Below are 24,261 nucleotides of genomic sequence, written 5' to 3'. Positions count from 1 at the left end.
TTTGGCTATTTGTATCATTCTCCATTATAGAGAGGTTTCATGTCGACATCACGAGTGACGTCATGAGCATGCGCAATTGTCCAGTGCCATCTTTGTGACTTGTTTACGTTTTGTGTGTTCACGTGCGCTTTAACTGGAGTTCTTGTGTTATTTTTTTTTCTTCGCGAATATCACTATGGTGATTTGTTGTGTAATTGGTGTAATGCTAGTTCACTCAAAAACAAAGGAACATCATTTTTTAAAATTTCCGGCATTATTTGTCATCAAGGATCCCAAACTGAGGAGCTTTCACGACGAAGGCAAACTGCATGGCTCTCGAGAATTAACCGGAAAAATTTCGTTACAAATAAAGTGAATATCAATACAAGAGTTTGTCAAAAACATTTCATTTCAATATTTACGTTAATAAACACTAAGTTATATTTTAAAACCTAAAAGAGTTTACTGATTTGCTTATATTAATTTAGTTAGGTAGGCTATAGTGCATTTATAAACGAATAACTAATGTAATTTCAGGCTTTAGCTAGTGCAAACTTATAAACATTACACGTTAAAACTAAAAGCAAGTAGGCTTATTATATGCTAGTTTTAACTGGAAAATAAAGGTACTGAACAATTTGAATTAAAAAATTTCCACAGCTGTTTTTAATTAGACTTTTACTTTCAGACAAAAATTCTTAGTTAAGAAATACATAAAAACACGAGTTTAAACAAACAAAAGAAAACATATCTTTCCAAGCAATATTACTTTGCTGTTATTCATTACTTTTACATCAGGAGAAACCCAGCCACTTGTTAAATAGTTATAGGCCTCTAAAGATTTATAAGCTTTCATTTGTGACAGGGTGTAGAAATTTGTTGTCAAAACCAAATAGTTTATAATCTCACCAAATTCTACTTTCGGCCACAACTCTTGATCTACGACAAAGTCTGATAAACTGGCTTCGTATGGATCGCCTTGACATAACGAAATTCTCTCTTCGTACAGAGCTGCATCTCGTCCTGTTAGACTGCTAAAATAGCCCGCAAGAAAAGAATCTTTTTTAACTTAATCCATGATAATAGAATTGCAGTATTTTTGTACGTTTAAACTAAAAAAAGACGTCGAATAACAGACCACGTGCAAGCTGAGCGAGCGAAAACTACCACAAAAATGGCGAATGGGCGGAGCAAACGTGTGTTTTATCACGTGACATGCGACCTTGAAACCTCTCTATATAGACCCAGCACCCTCATATTAATGTTTTCATCCGAAATTCTGTAAATGAGATGTCACTATTATCAGGGATCTTTCTCATAAGCATATTGCCAAGTATATGATATTGTGTTGTTATCCTTGTAGTTTATGCAATTTCCTGCTCTATTGGCTTTACATATTTTTAGTTTTTTCAGTGTCCTTATGTGATCGGTTTGGAATGACTTCTTTATAAGAGTAGCATTCCTTAAGTCCACATGTACAGTACATCCAGGTCTGATGCATATGTTGCCAGTGCTGTGATGCACCTACCCTTGTCTATGTCATATTTATGTTCCTTCAGTCTTTTTTGTAACAATCTTTTTGTTGATCCTATGTACACTAAGTCTCTATAAAACCTGTTGTACATGTGGACTTAAGGAATGCTACTCTTATAAAGAACTGATCACATAAGGACACTGAAAAAACTAGAAATATGTAAAGCCAACAGAGCAGAAAATTGCATAAACTACAAAGATAACAACACAATATCATATACGTGGCAATATGCTTATGAGAAGGATCCCCAATAATAGTGACATCTCATTTACAGAATTTCGAATGAAAACATTAATATGAGGGCGCTGGGCCTATATAACGGAGAATGATACAAATAGCCAAATTATTTCGTATTAAATAATTCAAACACTTGAATTAATTGACAGTTTAAAATTTGAACTCTGGGCATTTCAAAGTTGGAACAACATTGCAATATCAAACCTGAAGCAGAACTCGATAGAGTGTCAAAAACGTTTGTTCTTGCATCTAAATATTGTATCTTACTGGATAAAAAGGTTCTGAAAGGGGTTAAGTCAAGAGTTGTGTATTTCTAATTGACAATTTTTCCCATAGAAATTAATGTAAAATACAATAATGCATTCCATGCCGAAAAGATACTCAAATGTTTTATGTATAACATTTATTCAAAGAAAATTGTACAGTATACATTGTTAAGGAGCGTGAATCGTCACCTTTTCTTCTAGCGTGAAATGAACTATCCTGGAATGAGAATTCTATTTGCAGAAACAAAAGAAAACAAAAATCACAACTAATATGTTTGATAAACACTCCAAATGATATGCCAAATTCTTGGGTTATGTAAAGGCTATAATTAAATATTAGAAATTAATTAATTTGACTAGAGGTAGGCAGTTATGCTTCCATCACGTATTAAATTTAATAATTATGAACAGTTAATTTTTAATTCAGACATTTCTAAAATTTAATTTGGAACTGGTCCCTAAATTTAATACGAGATGGCAGCATAACTGCTTACCTATAGTCAAATTAATTAATTTCTAATACGTAATTACAGCCTTTACATAGTCCAAGAACTTGGCATATCGTTTGGTGTGTTTATTATATAACGGACTATGGTTGTTGATGTTTATAAGTAATATGTGTGAACACAAGTTTGGAAAAATATGTAATCAGAAGCGACACTAAGATGCTAGTGGAATGAGTGCTACACACAGACTGATGGAGCATGCACATAATATGGGACTTCTCCTCTCCTTGCCACTCGTTATGCGAAACATCGCTTCTTAAGCGAGGAAGATTTTTGCAATTTATTTTGCTCATTATGTGAAACACTTGGGATGCAAGGTGCTCATTAAGCAAGGTTCCACTGTAATGTATATTAATTATATAATATTGTTGCTAATGATTTCTAAGTATCAAATATTACATTTATGCTAAAATATGCATCAAATCTTTCAGCAATAAATAAAATCAAATGCATTTGCATTTTAATAAAACATCTTGATTAAATTTAGTAATATAACACTAATAAAAACATTACATTAATGTTTTTATGAAAATAAAAGATAAAGATTTTTTTGAAAGTAAAAGTATAAAAACTAATTCACTTACTTAAACTGACCAAAATATTGATGAAGTGTACCTTGTTGCAAACCACAAATAAGATGAAAAACATTTGGACATTTCTTGATAATACAATATATAGTTGCACCCATTAATTCACAATATGCACATTTCTGTAAAATGAAACAAAATTGTAAAATCAAAACAAAATGGATTAACATAAAAATAACAACTCTACTCCAAATATTTACAATTTCCACAGAAAATTCACCAGTATTTAAACACTCGATCTTCCTTACACACCGGTGATTCAATCAAAAAATACACTTACGTAAAACCAGATAACCGGAGTGATTAGTATTCGGGTCGCAAACGTTTTCGTAGCCTCTTCTAGGTCTTCTTCAGGCTTAGTAGTAATAAATTCGAATATATTCCTTTTTGAAAGAAACGAGTTTCGAATTCCGTCACGTGAAAACGTTCCAACATATTTTTTAAACGAAACGATCGCCGTTCTGTGTAGCGCGCATGCGCTTCGAAGCGGCGAAGATGTTAATATTTAAAAATTATCTTCCAGCAGGAACTGCCACGCTGCTGAAAGGGCCAACTCGTCTTTAAAATTGATGCACGTGGTGTTACATCCTGCTCTGTATATTTCCATAGCTTCCAATAATTTGAGATGTTCCGGGTGGTTAGTGGTGAGGATAATGCGAGCTGCGGTAAAGTCCGCCGTGACTTCTTGATCGGTGGCATATGTTGAGAGAGCTGTTGTGAGCCTTTTGTGTGCTATGTCTGCCTTATGTTCTTTAATCCTTATCCCCATTGTACGTTTGGTGGAGCCAATGTAGACCATATCTCTGTTAAATCTGTGGTCTCTGAGGGGGATGGTGTATATTCCCGGTAGTCTGATTGGGTTCGGAGGATCTTTTCCGTTACGGAGTATTTGGAAAATGGTCTGGCATCTTCTGTAGGCTATACGGACTTGACGTTTTTTGGATATCGTAGCATATATCGATTTTAATCGCGGGTTAAAAGTGATAGGGATCCTTTCAGTATTGTTTTCTTGAATATTTAAGTGCCTTTCTGTCTGATTGTTACACTGTTTCTGGCTCTTTCTGTACTTTCTACATAGTCCCCTTATCAGGTTGGTGTATCCGTGTTCTACTGCTATTTCGTTTATACGTTTGATCTCCTGATTTAGTGCCTGGTGAGAGGAGGAGTGCGTAAAGGCCCTCCTAACCAATGCTCTAAAGGCTGCTATTTTATACTGAAATGGGTCACATGATCCTATCGGAATATACATGGAGGCAGTATCAGTTTTGCGATACACCGAAGTGTGTATGTTTGGCCCTTCCAAAGCGATATCTATATCCAAGAAATGGATTTTAGAGTTACTATGCTGCTCCACCTCAATTACCAGACCGTACGGATTTTTGTTCATCGCTTTAATAAATTGGTCTATATTCGGTTCCGTCTTCCACAGGATGATGACGTCATCAATGTATCGTTTATAGAGCAGTATGTCGGGTAGGAAGGTAGGAAGAGTGATGTTTTCCAAACGTCTGACAGTACAGAAAGAGCCAAAAACCGTGTAACAATCAGACAGAAAGGCGCTTAAATATTCAAGAAAACAATACTGAAAGGATCCCTATCACTTTTAACCCGCGATTAAAATCGATATATGCTACGATATCCAAAAAACGTCAAGTCCGTATAGCCTACAGAAGATGCCAGACCATTTTCCAAATACTCCGTAACGGAAAAGATCCTCCGAACCCAATCAGACTACCGGGAATATACACCATCCCCCTCAGAGACCACAGATTTAACAGAGATATGGTCTACATTGGCTCCACCAAACGTACAATGGGGATAAGGATTAAAGAACATAAGGCGGACATAGCACACAAAAGGCTCACAACAGCTCTCTCAACATATGCCACCGATCAAGAAGTCACGGCGGACTTTACCGCAGCTCGCATTACCCTCACCACTAACCACCCGGAACATCTCAAATTATTGGAAGCTATGGAAATATACAGAGCAGGATGTAACACCACGTGCATCAATTTTAAAGACGAGTTGGCCCTTTCAGCAGCGTGGCAGTTCCTGCTGGAAGATAATTTTTAAATATTAACATCTTCGCCGCTTCGAAGCGCATGCGCGCTACACAGAACGGCGATCGTTTCGTTTAAAAAATATGTTGGAACGTTTTCACGTGACGGAATTCGAAACTCGTTTCTTTCAAAAAGGAATATATTCGAATTTATTACTACTAAGCCTGAAGAAGATCCTAGAAGAGGCTACGAAAACGTTTGCGACCCGAATACTAATCACTCCGGTTATCTGGTTTTACGTAAGTGTATTTTTTGATAGTATTTAAACAAATAAATTACCACACAAAAATTTTATAGGAACTATATTCTCACTGTGCATACATGTCTGTTCTGCCTAATTAATAACTAACTAAAAAATAAATAAAATGGTAATTACTAATTAGTAAAATTCACTTAATGATTCAAATAGATCTAATTCTCTTATTTATTTAAAAATACAGTAGAAACTCAACTCTCAGTAACTCTAGATTCAGTAAAACTCACTGTATTGTTCAAAAATACATGCGTACATACATACATACATATATACATGTGAGAGATCGGACTTAGAAAAAAAAATATTTTTGGCTGAAAATTTAATTAAAAATTTGCTATAATTTTTCCCCATGATTGTTAAAATTGTAAAGGATATGATTTTATCCCTCTGTGGAGTCACTTCCTTTTCAAGATGATAATCAAATGTGTTACGGAACTTGGCAACAAGAAATTGTTATTGAACATAGGTGTTGCAACACTGCCAAAAAAGGGCAAGGGGGAAAAGAAGGAGGACCCCAATAAAAGGCAATGACTGATGATAACAACAGCTGGTCCACAGGAGAAGTTTGTCTGTCTGACAAGGAGTTCGTCCGCCAAAAAAAAGGACCGTTCATTCCGAGAATCTGCCACCATCGAAAATTTGTCCTAGTCAGCGTTTCTTCAATGATCAGATACCTTAGTGACCTCCCTCCTTCCTTAGTGATCCTCAATAAACTCCATAAAGTGAACACCGTGAATAAGTGAACTCCTTTAAAGTGACTCCATGAAAAAGTGCACACCTCCATCCAAAGGTGAACTCCATCAATCCTTCAATTTGCCTCAGATCCCTTACCAGGTATCTATGAACCTTATATGTAAACTCTCTCTCTCCAACTCACGAACTAGTTAATATTGCAGACATAACCCTTACTATAAGATAATAACCTTTTTTGTAGAACTAGCTTAAACGAAATTTGTTATTGTTAGAATTGTGTTTGGTGCCCTTCCTCAATCTGTGCCATCCCTCATATCGGATCCAAATGCCTACAACGCGACCACTTGCACGGAAAAAATATGAAATTAGCGACCACTTAGGTTTCTGTGTCTACCTAGAAGACACAGTGATGTCAGTCCTGGCAAATTAGTCATTGCAGTCTTCGCCGACGCAATGTTGAACCTTCGGTCCTGTGGTGCCGAAGCATGTCAATGCAAAACATCATGATGCAAATATCGCTAACTCAAAAGTAGTAACTGAATAGCCAATATTTTTTTAAATTAAAATTTAACTACAAATAGAAATAGCCACTATTGGTACATAGTTAATACATATATGAATTTGCACATAAAATACATTTATAAAAATTCTGCTATTTAGACTAGCATCATCATTATGCTATAAAACATCATTTTCAGTAACTTGTCACCTTCTTGGTCCACATTAAGTCAAGTTTGCAGGACTCTACTCTAACACTATCTTTGAAGACAATATACCATATTTTTACACAAATTACCCACAAGTTATTGTATTTGAGAGGTATTTTGAAAGGAAGTTTGAGTTATGCAATGAATTGGGTTAATGCCAATTTTAAATTGCAATTACAAGTTCATAAAATACCTTTTCTTTTGTCTAAAGTCATTTAAGAGCATCTTTAGAAACATGAAAAAATCCTCTGTGTTCTACAAACATATTCACTGCCAATTTGGTTCTCTCCCATTCATTTTCTGTATGTTCATGCTTTAATTGATACTATTAAACAGTCCTATTTGAATATGTATCTTGAAAGCTGATATATGTCTAATAGTTATCAATTATGTACATAATAAAGCAGTTTTAGAGAATTTTGAACTTTTCAGGTAAGATATGTAATGCAATAATTGTCATTCTAGTCAATTTTAGACTCTTCCACTTTTTATTGTCATAAAGTAAATTTAGACAACTAAAAATGAATATATTTAAACACATTTAAAACTATAACTGTAGTTTAACCGTCCAATGTTTTGTTTTGTTTATGCACATTTCTTCTGCTTTTTACACCAGCAAAATCAAAACTAAAGTTGACATTGTTACATTATTTATTTGTATTTCATTATTTGATTTATCTGTTTCATTTTTTTAATTCTGTTACCTGTAGTACAGAAATTCACTCATTACAATTAAAATGAAATTAATATAAAATTTAAATTATTATTAAGTAACTTTCAAGTTGGAAGACAATAGTAAAATAAATCTCTGTGTAAAATTTTCCAAGCACTAAAACAGTAATCAAATGAATGAAAAAGAATTTCAGCATTCTATTAGATGGTCTTTACCACATAAAAAAGCACGTCTTTTGTTTGAATGAATTAGCTGTTGAAAAATAAGATAAAAGATTTTTATCATATTACTTCTTTTTTTGTTCTATTTATTAAATGATATAAAATATATAATAATAATAATAATAACTCTCCCATGGTCACCACCTGGTTGTGGTGGAAGAGCCCTCTCCCGTGGTCACCACCTGGTCGTGGTGGGAGAGCCCAGTAATTTTACTGATCCATAGGGCAATGCAGGCTGGAGCACAAGCTCCTGGTAGGGACACCCATGCCAGTAAAGTTTATGGGGAGAAATGAAACTAAGAGTGACCACACCCACACTCTGTGGAGATATTTATTATGGTAATAACCAGATCAAAGTGTGATATCGGCTCGGACATCACCCGGGTTAACAAGGTCTGCGTTCGTGGGTTAGGCAGAGGCTCACGTTCGAAAAATAGGCCACAGTCTCCCTTGGTTACTGGTGGTGAAAGCAGCACCGGCCCAAGCATGGCTACTGCAATGCCCTCAACATATGTGAGGAACCAACCCAGCCTTGGTATTTCTGTGGTAATGCATCCACAGACCACAACGGCTGGAAAACCACACCAATGGATAAAATGGACAGTAGAAATGAATGAGTTTATCATCCGTACTTACTACACCATCACAAAACTCGAAACAAACATGACATTATACAGATGACAACTACACCATAGATTCACACAACAATATCCTCAACTCACTGTCACCGAACAAAGGGTTGTTGATCAAAAAACAACAATTATACACAACAACCTTATCCCACAAACAACACTTAAACTTATCAAACAACAGGTTGCTGATTGAATACATCAACACACAGAAACATTTAACATTAATGAAAATCACGTAACCTGTCAGGATAATCCAGCAACAAGCACTGATTACAGCACACACACAATAACTACCACCAATTGATACTACAGACACTTCCTCATCCACCACTGATAACGTAGACATAGATTTAGTTAATATGCTCTCACTTATATTTCAGGAAATACTCACAGGCACAGATCCCACTCAATGACCACGAATACCAAAAGTCAACACATCAAAGGTAGTGGGAAAAACACTAAATTATGTAAACACTCACTTACTAACACACTACATTCATTCAATTTCTACACTCTCAGACATTCATACGTTAGTTTATGCTGGGGCAGTCACAGTAGTGACACACCATGGACTGAAAATACAATCGCAGACAGATACACACAAAACACAGTTCTTTCACAAGCCTGCCTGGCAGAGAAGAATAGAAACACAAATAAATGACATTACACAGCAATTAGGCAATCTGACACAATACACTAAAAACAACATAACACCGAAATTAACGAAACAACTCAAAAACATTTTCAAGGAAATCAAAACACACACAAAGATCAACAACTGCCGAATTATCAGGCTAGCAAATGGCTATAGTAATATTAATAATTAAAGTTAATTTGCTACTAGAGTTAGGCATTAGGCGCCATCTCTTGCTAAATTTAATAATTAGAATTTTAATTAAATAATTTAAATAAATTTAGGCCTAACTGGAAGAAAAGAATCGGCCTGAAGCGCAATTCGAATCCGCAACTTCTGCTATCCGTGCAGACACGTTACCAGTTACGCTACCCGGACCTTCGCTCCGATCTTCCCTTCCAGTTGATATAAGATTACCGTACCACCATCGACGGTCATTACAATGCCAGCACAGTGACACACCAACAGAAGAAGAACTTACTGTAATAACCGTCGATGGTGGTACGGTAATCTTGTATCAACTGGAAGGGAAGATCGGAGCGAAGGTCCGGGTAGCGTAACTGGTAACATGTCTGCACGGATAGCAGAAGTTGCGGGTTCGAACCCCGCTTCGGGCCGATTCTTTTCTTCCAGTTAGGCCTAAATTTATTTAAATTATTTAATTAAAATTCTAATTATTAAATTTAGCAAGAGATGGCGCCTGGCGCCTAACTCTAGTAGCAAATTAACTTTAATTATTAATATTACTATAGCCATTTGCTAGCCCGATAATTCGGCAGTTGTTGATCTTTATATGTAACGGGTTAGTTGTTGTTTATTTACAAAACACACACACAACATGAACATCACAACACACATTACAGAATACATCGACACACTAAAACAAAAATTCGCAGACAAAACACGTAGACTCAAACAATACATAACAGGTTCACTACAAAAACAACAAAATATATTATTCACAAGCAATGAAAAACTTTTCTATAGACAAATCAGTACCAAAACTAACACTGATACACAGCACAGTGACACACCAATAGAAGAAGAACTCACAACTTACTGGTCATCTCTTTAGTCCAGTGCTGTTACACACAATGCTGATGCTGGCTGGATTGAGGAGGAGAACAAAAACTTGCATAACATATCAACTATGCCCTGTGCTGAATGTACACAACATCCACACTCTGTTAACAAAACACACAACTGGAAGACACCTGGTGTAGACAACGTTCACAATTCCTGGTACAAAAAATTTACATCACTACACCAGGAACTAGCTAAACACCTAACACACATCATCATCAATCCACAAGACACGCCAAAATTTCTTACTCAGGGCATCACCTACATGAAACCTAAAAACAACAATACCACAGACCCCACATAATACAGACCAATTACATGTCTTCCAACACTCTACAAATTACTGACATCCTGTATCGCAAAAAAAATATACAAACATATTAAAGAACACGACATTCTTACGGATCAACAAAAAGGTTGCTGTAGAAATCACAGGGGTTGCAAAGAACAGTTACTCATAGATTCAGTCATTCTATGACAAGCACACAAACAACACAGAAACATACACATGGCATATATAGACTACAGAAAAGCATTCGACAGCGTTCCACACAGTTGGCTGCTATATATTCTAGACATGTACAAAATACATCCATCACTCATTGCATTCTTCCAAAACACTATGCAGCACTGGAGAACAACACTACATCTCTGGGTTCATAACACTTCCATACAAACAAACCAAATATTCATTAGGCGAGGAATTTTTCAAGGACCAGAACCAGCAGAACCCATTATCCAACATGTTAAACAACATGCAATATGGTTACAATATCAGACATGAAAAAACAACACAGTTTACACTGTCACATCTCATGTATGTGAATGACATAAAACTTTATGCATCTACACAAAAACAACTTCATCAACTCCTACAAATCACACATTCATACACCAATGACATACAAATGGAGTTTGGCCTTAACAAATGCAAAACACTTTACATAGAAAAAGTAATCCTGAAGAAAGAAGATTTTGCACTTGGAAATGAGAACGTTATTGAATCCGTAGAAGAGGGCGAAGTTCTACAAGTATTTAGGATTCCAACAGGCCAAAGTAACAGAACATATACAAATAAAGCAAAGAGTAATTAATGTACCAATAAGTAGGTTAAATGCTATTCTCAAGAACACAGTTAATTTAACCACTTGCCGTCCGGACCCGAGATAACTCGGGCAAGTTTCATAGCGTTACAAACAAAGGGTACTTTTAGCCCAAAAAAATTTTTTTTCTTTTTTTTTTTGATTTTTCAAATGTTTTCTGTCTCCAAATTTTTTGAAAAATTTTTACCTGCACGAAAAAAATTTTTTTGCGATTTTAATTAACCTTTAATGACGCGCAATTAACGCTTAATTGTTTTTTTATGGGATTTTTTTATGAAACTTCATTCATCCTTCTAAAGTTCTAGTGCGTCGATTTTACTTCGGTAAAGTTATTTAAAGCTATTTTCTGATGTCAAAAACAGCATCCAATACTTTTTTAATTTTTTTAATTAATAGATTTTATTATATATACGTTTAATTAAGTCGGGGGGGAGTCGGAAATTTCAATTAAAATCGTAATTTTAAAAAAATATTTAGAAATATACCGCCACCTAGTATTCACCCTACTTTTTATCCTTCTCCTCCTGAGACATTTATGAGAATGTCCCGCGAAAGACGACACCAGCTGTTCTCAAAGTCATCCAGCTGTGTAAACAATGACTCATCAGTGTCAGATTTCGCAGAAAGGCGAGACAAAGGAAATTGTACTTTGAAGCTTTTTCTTCAAAATTAACACGTTTCTTTCGTTTTTTTATCAGTTTTAAGTATTTTTTATTGTTTTTAATATAGAGTTCTAATTAATTAGTATGCCAAGCGGTTAAATGCAAAACATACAGTCAAAGCAATAAACACATATGTCATTCCAGTACTTACATATTCTTTTCGAGTTATACATTGGACTCACACAGATCTTGAGCAACTCCAAAGGAAAACAAGAACAACACTTACTAAGCATAAACAACATCATCCTAAATCTGCCACAGAAAGATTAACCCTTCTACGTAAAGATGGCGGACGTGGCCTGATTGACATAGTTAACCTTCACTACAAACAAATACAGTCACTGCGAGAGTTTTTCTACAAAAAACAAGAAACATCACAATTACATAAAGCAGTAACTCTAGCAGACTCAAATAACACACCATTAAACTTACACTCACAACATATGGACACGACACAACATATAAAAAGCATAGACACCATTAAGCAATCGTGGGCTCGAAAGGCACTCCATGGCAGGAATCCTTATGATCTGGCCCAGGATTTTGTTGACAAAACTACGTCAAACAGCTGGTAGCTCAGGGATGCCTCTTTGGGGAGACGGAAGGATTCATGATCGCCATACAGGATCAGGTCATAAATACTAAAAACTACAGAAAACACATACTCAAAGATGCAACACTCACAAATGACACATGCAGAAAATGTCACATCATGCCAGAAACTATACAACACATCACCTCTGGTTGTAAGCTCTTGGCACAGACAGATTATGTACACAGACATAATCAAGTAGCAAATATAATACCCCAAGAGCTTGCAAAGAAACACAAATTTTTAGACATCCACAAACCATATTACAAGTATATTCCACAGACAGTATTGGAAAACAACACGCACAAAATGTACTACGACAGAGCCATAATCACAGATAAAACAATTTACCATAACAGACCAGACATTGCACTCATTGGCAAACACAATAAAATCACATACATTATAGACATAGCCATTCCAAACACTCACAATGTACAAAACACATTCACTGGAAAAATTAGCAAGTACACAGAACTCACCCAGGAAATAAGGCATCTGTGGAGGATGAACAGAGTGCTTATTGTACCTGTAGTTCTCTCCTGTACAGGTGTGATACCACACACACTACACAAAAGCCTGGAAACATTACAATTGAATAGAAATACATACATCACACTACAGAAGGTCACAATATTGAATACATGCCATATTGTTAGGAAATTCCTGAATACAGACACCGACACTGACACACTTATTTAATTTTAGTTTTGTTTTGGTTGCTATGCCTTGACTCTGGTCTGGCATAGTACACAGCCAACGGTGTCAACCGAGTATAACCCACTAAACCCAACATAATGATAATAATAACTCTCGCCCTTGCTATGGTGAGAGACCTCAGTAATTCTGATAAACCACAGAGCTAAGGCAGCTGGAGCAACTGCTCCTGGTAGAGTCACTCATGCCAATGAGGTCTGTGGGGAGAAATAAAGTCAAGTGACTGAACCCACCCCATCTGTAGAGATTTAACCATGTGGATAACACAATCCAAGTGTAATACTGGCTCAGATGTTGCCTGAATTAAGAAGGTCTGCATTCATAAGTTAGGCAAAGGCTTACATCTGAAAAATGTGTCACAGTCTCTCTTGGCCACCAGTGATAAAACCAGCACTGGTCCAAGTATAGCTACTGAAATGCCCACACCAGTTGTGGAAAACTAGCCTAATTTTGATGTTTCTCAGGCAATCCAGCCACATACCACTATGGCAAGTAAACCATACCAATAGATGAAAATGAACAAGTTTATCTTCCAAACTCACTTCACCATCATAACACTTGAAACAAACATGACAGCATACAAACAACAGTTATATCACTTGTTTTCACACTATTCTCATCTCACAGTCACTGTACAAAGAGTTGTTGATGAAAAAAAAACAATTATACATAATAATTAGTGATGTAATGAATATTCGGTTACTACCCAGTATTCGGCCTATTTTTCGCTATTTGGCCGAATACCAAATATTTAAATCACTATTCGGTCGAATACCGAACATTTAATCACTATTCGGCCAAATACCAAATACCTAAAAACAGGAGTAAGAAATAACAAAAACACAGTAAATTAAGTTTGTTGCTATTGTTTTTTGTCAATATTTTTAAAATTAACATGATTTCAAATGTTTTCTCAATTTGTCCACCGCCTGGCAGACCCTCATCAACACGGACCTTTAATCGCCATCTACTTGCACCGTATGCGCATGTCTGACCAGCTGCATCGTGAAGCATTCGATTTCGGTTTAAAAATAACTCGTTCTTTTATTCGATCTGCATTCCTCGTTTTTACCGTCTGAAGAAGAACTACAAAGTTCGAAAACGTTAACGGACATTTTTTCGTTTTGCGTCTAACACCGGTAAAAGGTTCCAGAAAGTGTTGTCACAGTAAATTAATCATTTTGGAAACTTTTACTAATGCTAAACATTAAATTATAATTATTAAAGTTAATAAAAAATAGCGTCTAACTCTAGTAAATTATTTCGTAATTAAAATAATATTATAGCCTTTATCTAGCCTGATATCTTATGGCATTGATGGCGTGTAGGTTAGAATGTATCGGGCATTAGTGTTATTGTTTAGTTAATTATGTTATATTCATATTCTTGTATGTTTTAATATTTTTTATGATATTTTAAAATGATTTACGAAACGTTTTATTGAAACTTATCGTATTTAATGAAATAATTATTTATTTCTAAAAGATGAGTAACTACTATATAATTTATTTTATATATAAAGCAAAGAATGAGCATTTCTCATTATATGCAAAAGATAACATTTGAAATCATGTTAATTTTAAAAATATTGACAAAAAACAATAGCAACAAAATATCACAAAACTTCACAAACAGAAACCCCCCAATAATATATTTGAACTGTTCCACATCTGGGGAGAAACTAGACCATATGTCTCCACTAAAGTACATATCCTTAGGGTATTATTCAGTCTACAAATACGTAGTAAAAATAAAATTTTACTGCTTAATTAAAGAGTTAAAAAGATCAATTGCAAATAAAATAACTTATAAGTTATAACTTACATCTAAATACCAACAACTGCAGAATCATATCGGGCTATTTACGGCTATTACATAAATTATACACCAATTTGGCACTAGAGGTAGACGTTAGGCTCCATCTCATATTAACTTTAATAATTATAATTTAATTAATTAATTTAAATAATTTAGACCTACTGGAAGAAAAAATAGTAGTGACATCGGGCCAATAGAGAGTAGGGTGCGTGATCCTTGCATAATGAGGTTTGCGCGCTAATTTTTATATGTGCGTTAATCAAGTGAAATAGTTTGGCCGAATATTCGGTCATTCAGCCACGCTCCTGGCTGAATATTCAGTATTTCTCTGAGGCCGAATATACTATTCGTTACATCACTAATAATAATCTCATACCCCAAACAGTACTATATCATATTAAACAACAAATTGCAGAACAATTACACCAACAAAAAATACTCGTGTAAGGATGCTGACAGGGATGAGAAATGTCAAGATGGGAAAGGGCAAGCATGACAAGCATGTCACGACAAGCATGTGTGGGAGTGACCACAATCACTGAGTCAGAGTTCTATCATTTCACCATTTAATAAGACATAAAAACATTCTTACAGTAAATATCACTTGAATTAAGAAGATTCACAACTCCAAATGCTAGGAGTATGTCTGCAATAACAGTCTGAAAGTTCAAGATGTTTTCTCTGTTTTGGTATTGTCATCAATGAGTTTGCTAGTCCCAGAGCTTACGTCACAGTTCCTGGCAGTTTCCTTCGACGACTAGGTGAATTGGAGTGACACAGAAAAACACAGTAGATGGAGGCTGGCTATGGCGATGTCTGCAATTTTTCTTGGGAAACCCTCACAGAAGCACCCACGTCTGAGTTAAATGAACTGCGAGCCAAGAACCTCGCGTCCTTGAATTCTGCATTTATATAAGTTTCTTCCCCACAGTAGCCGTTTAATTGGTCTTTCTTTGTCACCTGGTGCCAATCAACACCTGTCTAGGGGTATAGGAGAGGTCAACTTCACAACTAAACCCGACTCCTCTTTAACCATATTTTCCAAGATTTTGGTCTTTTCAACTCCATTCTTCCTTTGTTTTGATGTTGTACAAAATAAACCTTTATTGTTCAAATGAGACCTTTAATTCCTCCTTTTTGTGTTGTAAAAGGAGATTTTTAAGATCTCATTAATACCTCCATTCAGACCTCCAAGTCGACCCCGGTCCGGGTCCTTACACTCCCAACATCAACAACAACCAAATTACCCATCAAGATATATGCATTGACAATACTGTTCCTGCAACCACTATTTTCACTGATGCTGACAATATCAACACTTCTTCACTGCCTGAAATAGATTCAAGTTTAATTCATACTCTCTTTCTTCTTTTTCAAGAAGCACTGACTAAATTTACAGGCTCTGAATATGCACGATGGCCTCAGATTCCCAAAGTTAACACCTCTAAACTAGTAGGGAAAACACTATATTAATGTGAATACTTACATATTACCAGATTGCACTCATTCTATTTCTACACTCTCAGACATTCACACTCTATGTCTATGCAGATGCAGTCTATGCAGGTGCAGTCAAAATAGTGACTTTCCATAGACTAAAACTGCATCCACAGTCAGAAACATACAAATCAAAAACACTTCAGAAGCTTGACTGGCAAAGAAGAATAGAAACACAAATAAACAATATTAGACAGAAGCTAGGCCAATATATATGCTAATAAAAAAAAACACCTAAATTATATAAATATAAACATCATATGAATCCCAATACCTTTAAAGCTACAACCATTCCTGTATATCATCTGCTCGTATAACATAATAATTATTATTAAATTATTAAATTCAATACAGGCATTAGGTGCCATCTCATGGCACCTAATGCCTCCCTCTAGGATCAAATTGCTATCAACCATACTACCATTCATCTTGGAATTCTAACATAATTTCAATAATACATACAGAGTGAGTTTTTTATCTTGAGATAATGAAATATCTTAATTGGATCTCATTATTTTGGAAAAAGGTTTAGACAAAAGTTGTAGGGCAGACATGGGCAAATGCAGCTCTTTTTGAGTTACATGTGGTTCTTGCTGAAAGTGTTAATTTCTGCTTATTATTATTATTTTTACAATTTTATTTCCACAATTTTATGAAAATATGTAATTATATATATGTAATATTTAGTAATTTATTTCCAAGTTGGTGCAATAAATTAAATTGACATTTCAAATCTATTCTTTTAAAACAAGTTCTCGATCCGGATGAAAGACACCCTATCCTTCCCTGCCTTACCATACTAACTGCCATGACGATACAGAACTGCGGCTCCCATGCATTTTGCAAAACCTACATTTCGGCTCCCACTGAACTCTTGCTTGCCCACCTCTGTTGTAGGGTTTTGAAGGAGCAATCAAATGGTGACCTTGGATGTGACATTGACCTTTCAGTCAAGGCCATTTGAAGGTCAAGTCTGTTTTTTTCTATGGGAATACATATTTTTGATCAGCAATGGAAAGAACAGGAAATTTCACAATCAGCCATGACCTTGAGTACCCTGAATTTGAGCTCTAAAGGTCATCTCAAGCGTAGCTAAACAAATGCATTGAAGTGGAAGGGCATTATTTTGAACATTTGTTATAAAATTTTTCCCCAAAACCAATATCTCAAGCAATGATGAGAAGTAAAATGACTCACTGAAAACAAGCACCCCAATAGTGAGAGGCAAGGGGACTCACTGAAAATAAGCACCTCAAAGAGAGCAAGAAACTATGTCCATGTACTCCTGGGTAGTGCTAAAAGTAGTAAATGCTTATAAAGGTCAAAGTAATAAGATTGTGAAAAAATGTAAATTTTACCTCCCTGTCTATTCCAGTAATAAAACCTATGGTTTCCCATTAGGAAACACTTTTAATTTTAATCTTAAAATAATCTTCACCTTTGACCTAGACCTTAAGGTCAAGGGTATATCTGATTGTGAAATTTCCAACTCTTTCCATTGCCCAGGTCAAAAATATGTATTCCCATTAAAAAAAAACAGATTTGACCTTCAAATGACCTTGAAGGTCAAGGTCACCAAGGTCCCTTCAATACCCTACAACTTATGTCTGAACCTTTTTCCGAAATAATGAGATCCAATTAAGATATTTCATTGTCTCAAAATAAAAAAAACTCTCCCTGTATAATAGATGTTATTCTGGATATTCTACATTTTCAGAAAATAAACTTTGCATGAAAATAGAATTTTTTTTATTTGTTAAATTGTGTTTTAAGCCAGAAAATAACATTCTTGTTAAGCTAATAAACAGTTTATTGGTTTATTGCTAAACTTCAACAAGAAACAATAAACATAGTAGTGAAGATATCAAATCAACAACAGATTTGTCAATTACCCTCTTTGCAGCAGCTTTGTCTATATGGTTAATTAACTTCTGCATAATCTCTTTCAAACACATTTCAATATAGTTTGTGTATGGATTATCTACGAATATGAAAAAAAAGTGAACTATCTGTATGAGGGCACTATAGACACTGGTATAAAAATAGAAAATGAACAACTTACAGTACAACTATGGCTATTAAAAATATTCAGGTGTCGAATTAAGTCAAGATGAAAGAGACAACCGAGCAATAGTAAACAAGAAACAAGCAGTTTAAGAGGCTGAACGAAATCTGGTAGAATGACAAAATCTATAAAGGAAAATGGAATATTATGAGAAGCATATTGTGTATTATATGGAGCCAAAATGTAGGAAATATCAAAAACAGATGAAAGGAAGCTGGCTAAACATAGTTGAAAATCTTTACATAGATAAACTTATTATTCATATACAAAATAAAAAATTAAATTAAAGAAGTGATGAACATAAAGGAACTGATTATTGATAAAATAAGAAGATACTTAATATGGTGTAACTATTTGAGGATACAAGTTGCCAAAAATAACCATGAAACCAAACCATAAAAAATAAGAACTAAAGACCAAGTCTTGGGAAGAAGGTATATGAAAAATAATGGAGGAAACAGACATCATGGGACAAATATATATATGAATAGAACGAACTAGAAAAACTGTCTGAAGATCAGAAGACATCAGCTTTTATAAACTGATTATACATTATATGTAAATCCAGCTATTACTCCATTCCTCCTATCCAGTAAAAATTTGTGGGAAGAATAATACTGTATACTAAATGAAAAATTGATAACTTTTAATTCAAACAATTCTTAATTAACAAATAACTTTTTGTAAAGGAAAATTTATAAACTACAGGTATCCCTTGATAGTTACATTCTGAAAAAGTGCAGTGTTGTGAATCCATGCTATACAAAACAAAGGACTACATTACAGCAGTTAAGCAAAAGTATACTATTCTAAAGTATATAGCAATCTAAAGTATACTAAGGGAAAGATGTTTATTAAAGAAATCAATAATTTATTTCCAATCAATAGTTAACTAACAATCACAATAAAATACTGTATTATGCATTAATATTAATTTTAGTTAAATGAGAGTGTTTTCTTTTTACAAAATATCATCATCATATCAGCTTTTTTGTTGATATTGATCAGAAGTAGGTCTATCAGCAACATTTTCATATTTTTTATTTTTATCGTAAAAAATTTTTATGAATGACAAAATAAAAATATATTATTAATCGAAAATTTGTTCTAGCAGATTGCATTGTTCAGTTGCGTACTGAGTAACTTTTTTCCAGAATTTGTGTACAAATGCTGAATTTTTCAAGTACTGAGATACAGCTGATTTCCTTCGTTATTTTTATAAATGAAGTAATCATTTGTAGGTAATGTCCATGGTTAAAAATAGTTTAATATCACTTACCTAAAAATGTTTAAATAAAGTTTAATAAATATGAAGATTAATGTATAAAAAGAAAACACTGACAGTCTTAATGGCTAATGTCTGAAAGCAACAATAAAACCAACACCTGGTTGATAGTAAAGTTAGGACAAGGAAGAAAAATTGCACTATCAGTTTCATTAAAGTAAACCTGACAAAAAGCACAAAATAATTTGAAAATTTCAATATTCTAAAATCCACGAGTAAATTTGAGACAATACGCATGCTTACTTGAATTTTTAAAAAATATCGAAAAACAAAGTTTACACTTAAAAATTGTGAAATTTTGTATGAAAGATTTCCAAAACAGTGTTAGGTGAAACTGGAAATAGTGTTGTATGGGGATATCCCCAATTTTCAAACTGTGCTAGAGCAAAACTGTGTGGTATGAGGGATACCTGTACTTTATTATTAATAATATTTTAAAACACTTACAGTTCTCCTTCCTTTTTTTATTACTTTGTGAATGTCATGTGGCAAAAAACCCAAAATTCCTTCATCATCATCTCCATGTTGTTCAATATCTGTTGCCAAAAGCTTAAGTAAATAGAATATAATAGATTAACTATAAATTTATAACTTATATGTCTTTGCTAATAAATATTTACAACTGATATCATATAAAAGTATTGTAAAAGTAATTGTTGTCTGGAAACTCAAAAAACTTAATCTGTAAACACATTTAACTAAACCTTTAACTTCCAGTAACAAAAATTTTTAATGTAAAAAGTTTCTGATGAATGTTTTTGACTTTAACCAAGGTCTGTCTCAGGTCATCAATGATATTTCAAAAAAAAATTTTTGTTCTGTGCATTCCAATTTTGGAATATTATTGATTACCTGAGGCAGACCTTCGTTAAAGTCAAAAATGTTCTTCAGAAATTTTTTACATAAAAAATTTTTGTTACTGGAAGTTAAAGGTTTAGATAAATGTTTTCATACATTAAGTTTTTTGAGTTTCCAAACAACACCAACATTGACACAAAGATTCTATGTAATAAGATCCACAGAAATATCATATGGATAGTTTATTAAGGATCAACAGTAAACCAATGCACAAAATCTTGATCTTTTGCCAAACCACCATAACTTAAAACTTTTTAACTCAAAGTCCAAATTTTTTCTTCCTGACCAATTTGAGTTAACTAGGTTCCACTGTATGAATATTAATTAAAATATCAATTTTAAACTAATTTTTTATTATTCAAGAAATTACACTATTTGAGTTTTAATTTGAAGTTTTTTACATTTTGACAAAAGTATGGTCTTGTTTTAGACAGGGGTTCCATGTTAAGCAGGTACTGTTTTAAACAAAATTCCATGTAAATTAGTAGCCCCAGATAATTGCCTAAACACTTGTATAATCATTTACAATTAACAAAAAAGTGTTAAAGTATGTATAAAACATTTTACTTAGGTATGTTTTTACTATAATGAATAACATTTAGTGCAATGTTTCTTCATGTATAAAGCAAAATGTTCATATAACATAGTAAGGAAACTAGTTGATCTGTCTATCTCAAACATCTTGAAAACCTCTTTACCTCAAAATTTATTTTTTCCCTGCATTTTCAGCCTAAATTCAATATATTTTCCATGTTTATCTCAAATGATTTTCTCTGGAATGATTTTCTCTTTTCATCTATATTTCAAATTATAGACTGAAATGTCAATTACAAATTCAAAGCTCAGTGACTACATTTTGATGGCATAAAATCTAATTGAAAAACAACTCTTGCAATATAATATATTCAAGGGGTGTTCAAATGAAAAGGTACAAAAGTCATCACAACCAAACCAGTTGAAATGGAAATATGCCACTTTGGGATACTGTAGTGAGACATCTAGGGAAGCAAATGTAGTGTCCAGTGTGGTGTGCATCATGTGCATGCACCTGCACATGATGCAGGAGAGAAGCTGGCAGTTGTATGTTCCATCTGAGGCCCAATACTCATCGAATTCCTCAAGCACGGAAAAACCATTAACAGTGATGTGTACTGTGAGACACTCAGTAGCCTACGCAAGTCCATCAAGAGCAAACAGCCTGGGCTGCTCACATAGGGAGTGATTCTTCTCCACGATAACATGCATCCACACGTCTCCAGAGTCACACAAAGTGCAATGGCCAAGTTCAAGTGGCAGCAGCTTAAGCATCCACCCTACAGCCGGACATGTCACCGTGCAACTTCCATCTGTTTGGTCTGCTCAAAAACATCTCAAAGGGAAGTGCTTCAACTCGGATGACAAACTGAAGGACACAGTGGAGGACTGGCTCTTGTCACAGCCACAGGAATTCTGGAAACAGAGAATCCTTTGGCTCATTAAACAGTGGGATAGTTGTGCTCAGGCTTCTGGTGATTACTTTGAATAAAGACTTCAATTATACCCACAGTGTCATTTCGTACCTTTTCATTTAAACACCCCTCATAGTTGCAATTAACACTGCCTTTCTCTTGGCTACTAGTTTGGCTTGTGTCTTATTGGTTGAAGAAAGTCGGACATCAAAAACTATTGACAAACTATTTCTGTTAAGATAAGTCAAAAATTTTTATTTATATGAATTACATCAATTTTATGTACTGTACTTGCTATGGTATTAATAAAATATCATACCTCCAATTTAACCTATTACTGTTTACTGTGTAGGAATCTCTACATCAAGATAGACAGGTTCAACTGTACATGCAAACCAAAGTATTAATCATAGTGAGTAGCATTCAATAGTTCTCCATGTTTGGTATGTCAGAAGCTGGAGAAACATGATTCAGTATGATAAAAAGTGGGGCAACTTAACCATTTGCCATCTGCAAAAATATGAAACCACATATTTTTCTAGATGGCATATCTTGCATAAAACAAGACCCTACTGTATAAACCATTTAATTTGAAAACAATTATAGTTTTCAAATTAAATAGTTTTTGCATATTTCTCAAAAAACTAAAATACATCATTTCATATTTTTATTTATATATTGTTTTATAGAATATATACATACCAAACAATAGTAATGAACAGTTATATCATTTAAAGTTTTCATTTCTCCATATTGCAAATCATTTTCATAACTGCTCATACAAAGCATACATTCTGAAATTTATAAAATGAAAAAATCTTTAGTAGTTATTCAAAAATTGTTAACAAATTTCATTTATTACAATTCAATATTAGTAATATTACGCTGAATTTCTAAATGAAATTATAAAATATAAAACAAAGTTCAAACATTACTAATAAAATCATTAAAATGCCAAATTATATGATTTGTATGATTTTATCACTTAAATTAACAGATCTAATTGTAAAGATCAAATGGAAGTCCAGCTTGTGTAATTGATAATGCATCTGCATTGTAAACGGGGCTGGTGCAAGCATACTTGGTGCCATAGGCAAATGATGTATGCTGCAGAAAAAAAATTGATACACCAACATTTAAAAACAAACATATTACTATATGCTTTAATGCAAAAAAAAAAAAACACAATCAAGTTAATAAGTATAAGTATTACATATTTATTACAAATAAATAATACTACATTACATGGGATGATCAAAGGTTTCATGCCTCATATAGAACATGTAGGTGAAGCAAGTTTAAATTTGGCATGTAGCTTATTCCTTTTCCAAGTAGCTGCATTGCAAAGTCTCAGATTTTCCCATTGATGGATTACTTGTAGGAGGTCACTAGAATAGAACTCAATGTTTTGTGATGAATACCATTCTTCCACTTTGGAAACAAGTTCTTCAGAAGAAAAATAGCATCCACAGAGAGATTTCATCATTTCTCAGAAAAGGAAGAAGTCTGATGGTGCAAGATCTGACTAATAAGGTGGAAGCAGCAAAATTTCATATCCATACTGACAAGCATATTTGGTGGTGAATTTGACTACCTAAAAAAAAGCATTATTGTGTAACAACATTAACCCTTTCACAATGTTCCTCATCTTTTTTTTCTTCAGATCCTCACATAGCAAGAAGTGAACTATAACATTCACTAGTGATAATCTATCCCATGTTCAAATAGTTGCTTAAGATAATGCCTTGAGAATCCCAAAAAACTGACAGCAGCACCAGGGCAGATGACAGTTGCACTTTGGTCTTTTTCAGTAGCAGTGATGGAGTGCTTCCACTGTTAGCTCCTCTGTTTGGTTTCTGGATCAAATAGATAAACTCACCATTTGTCCATAGTTATCAGATGGTCAAAAAATCATCTGGATTAAAGTAACAGAGCTCAAAATTGTGCCTGCATTTGGAAAAGAGTCAGCATTTTTAGAATCCACCATTCTGACATTGTGAACAAGTGCAGATCTTTATGCAATATGCAATATATTGCAAACTGATCCTTGAGTAAAGCAAAATCTGTGCACTATACTATCAATGGTGATTTGCCTGTCTGCAAGCATCAGCTCCTCCACTTTTGATGCTATCTCATCATACCAAG

General features: G+C 34.2%; 1 protein-coding gene across 1 annotated transcript in view; it reads right to left on the bottom strand.

Moving 5' to 3' along the window:
• LOC136981829 (G2/M phase-specific E3 ubiquitin-protein ligase-like) overlaps window positions 1-24,261 on the bottom strand; it is a 79,648-nt gene that overhangs the window by 21,810 nt on the left and 33,577 nt on the right. The window contains exons 3-5 of the mRNA XM_067278213.1: window positions 22,819-22,910; window positions 20,258-20,359; window positions 3,107-3,231 (exon numbers count right to left, since the gene is read on the bottom strand). Of these exons, the coding sequence (XP_067134314.1) occupies window positions 3,107-3,231; window positions 20,258-20,359; window positions 22,819-22,910 (319 nt within the window). The remainder of the gene's footprint in view (window positions 1-3,106; window positions 3,232-20,257; window positions 20,360-22,818; window positions 22,911-24,261) is intronic.

Source organism: Centruroides vittatus, unplaced genomic scaffold (genome assembly GCF_030686945.1).
Source record: "Centruroides vittatus isolate TY-2023 unplaced genomic scaffold, ASM3068694v2 contig_796, whole genome shotgun sequence".
In the NCBI taxonomy this organism is placed as follows: domain Eukaryota; kingdom Metazoa; phylum Arthropoda; class Arachnida; order Scorpiones; family Buthidae; genus Centruroides; species Centruroides vittatus.
This window is presented reverse-complemented; position numbering and strand designations above follow the sequence as displayed.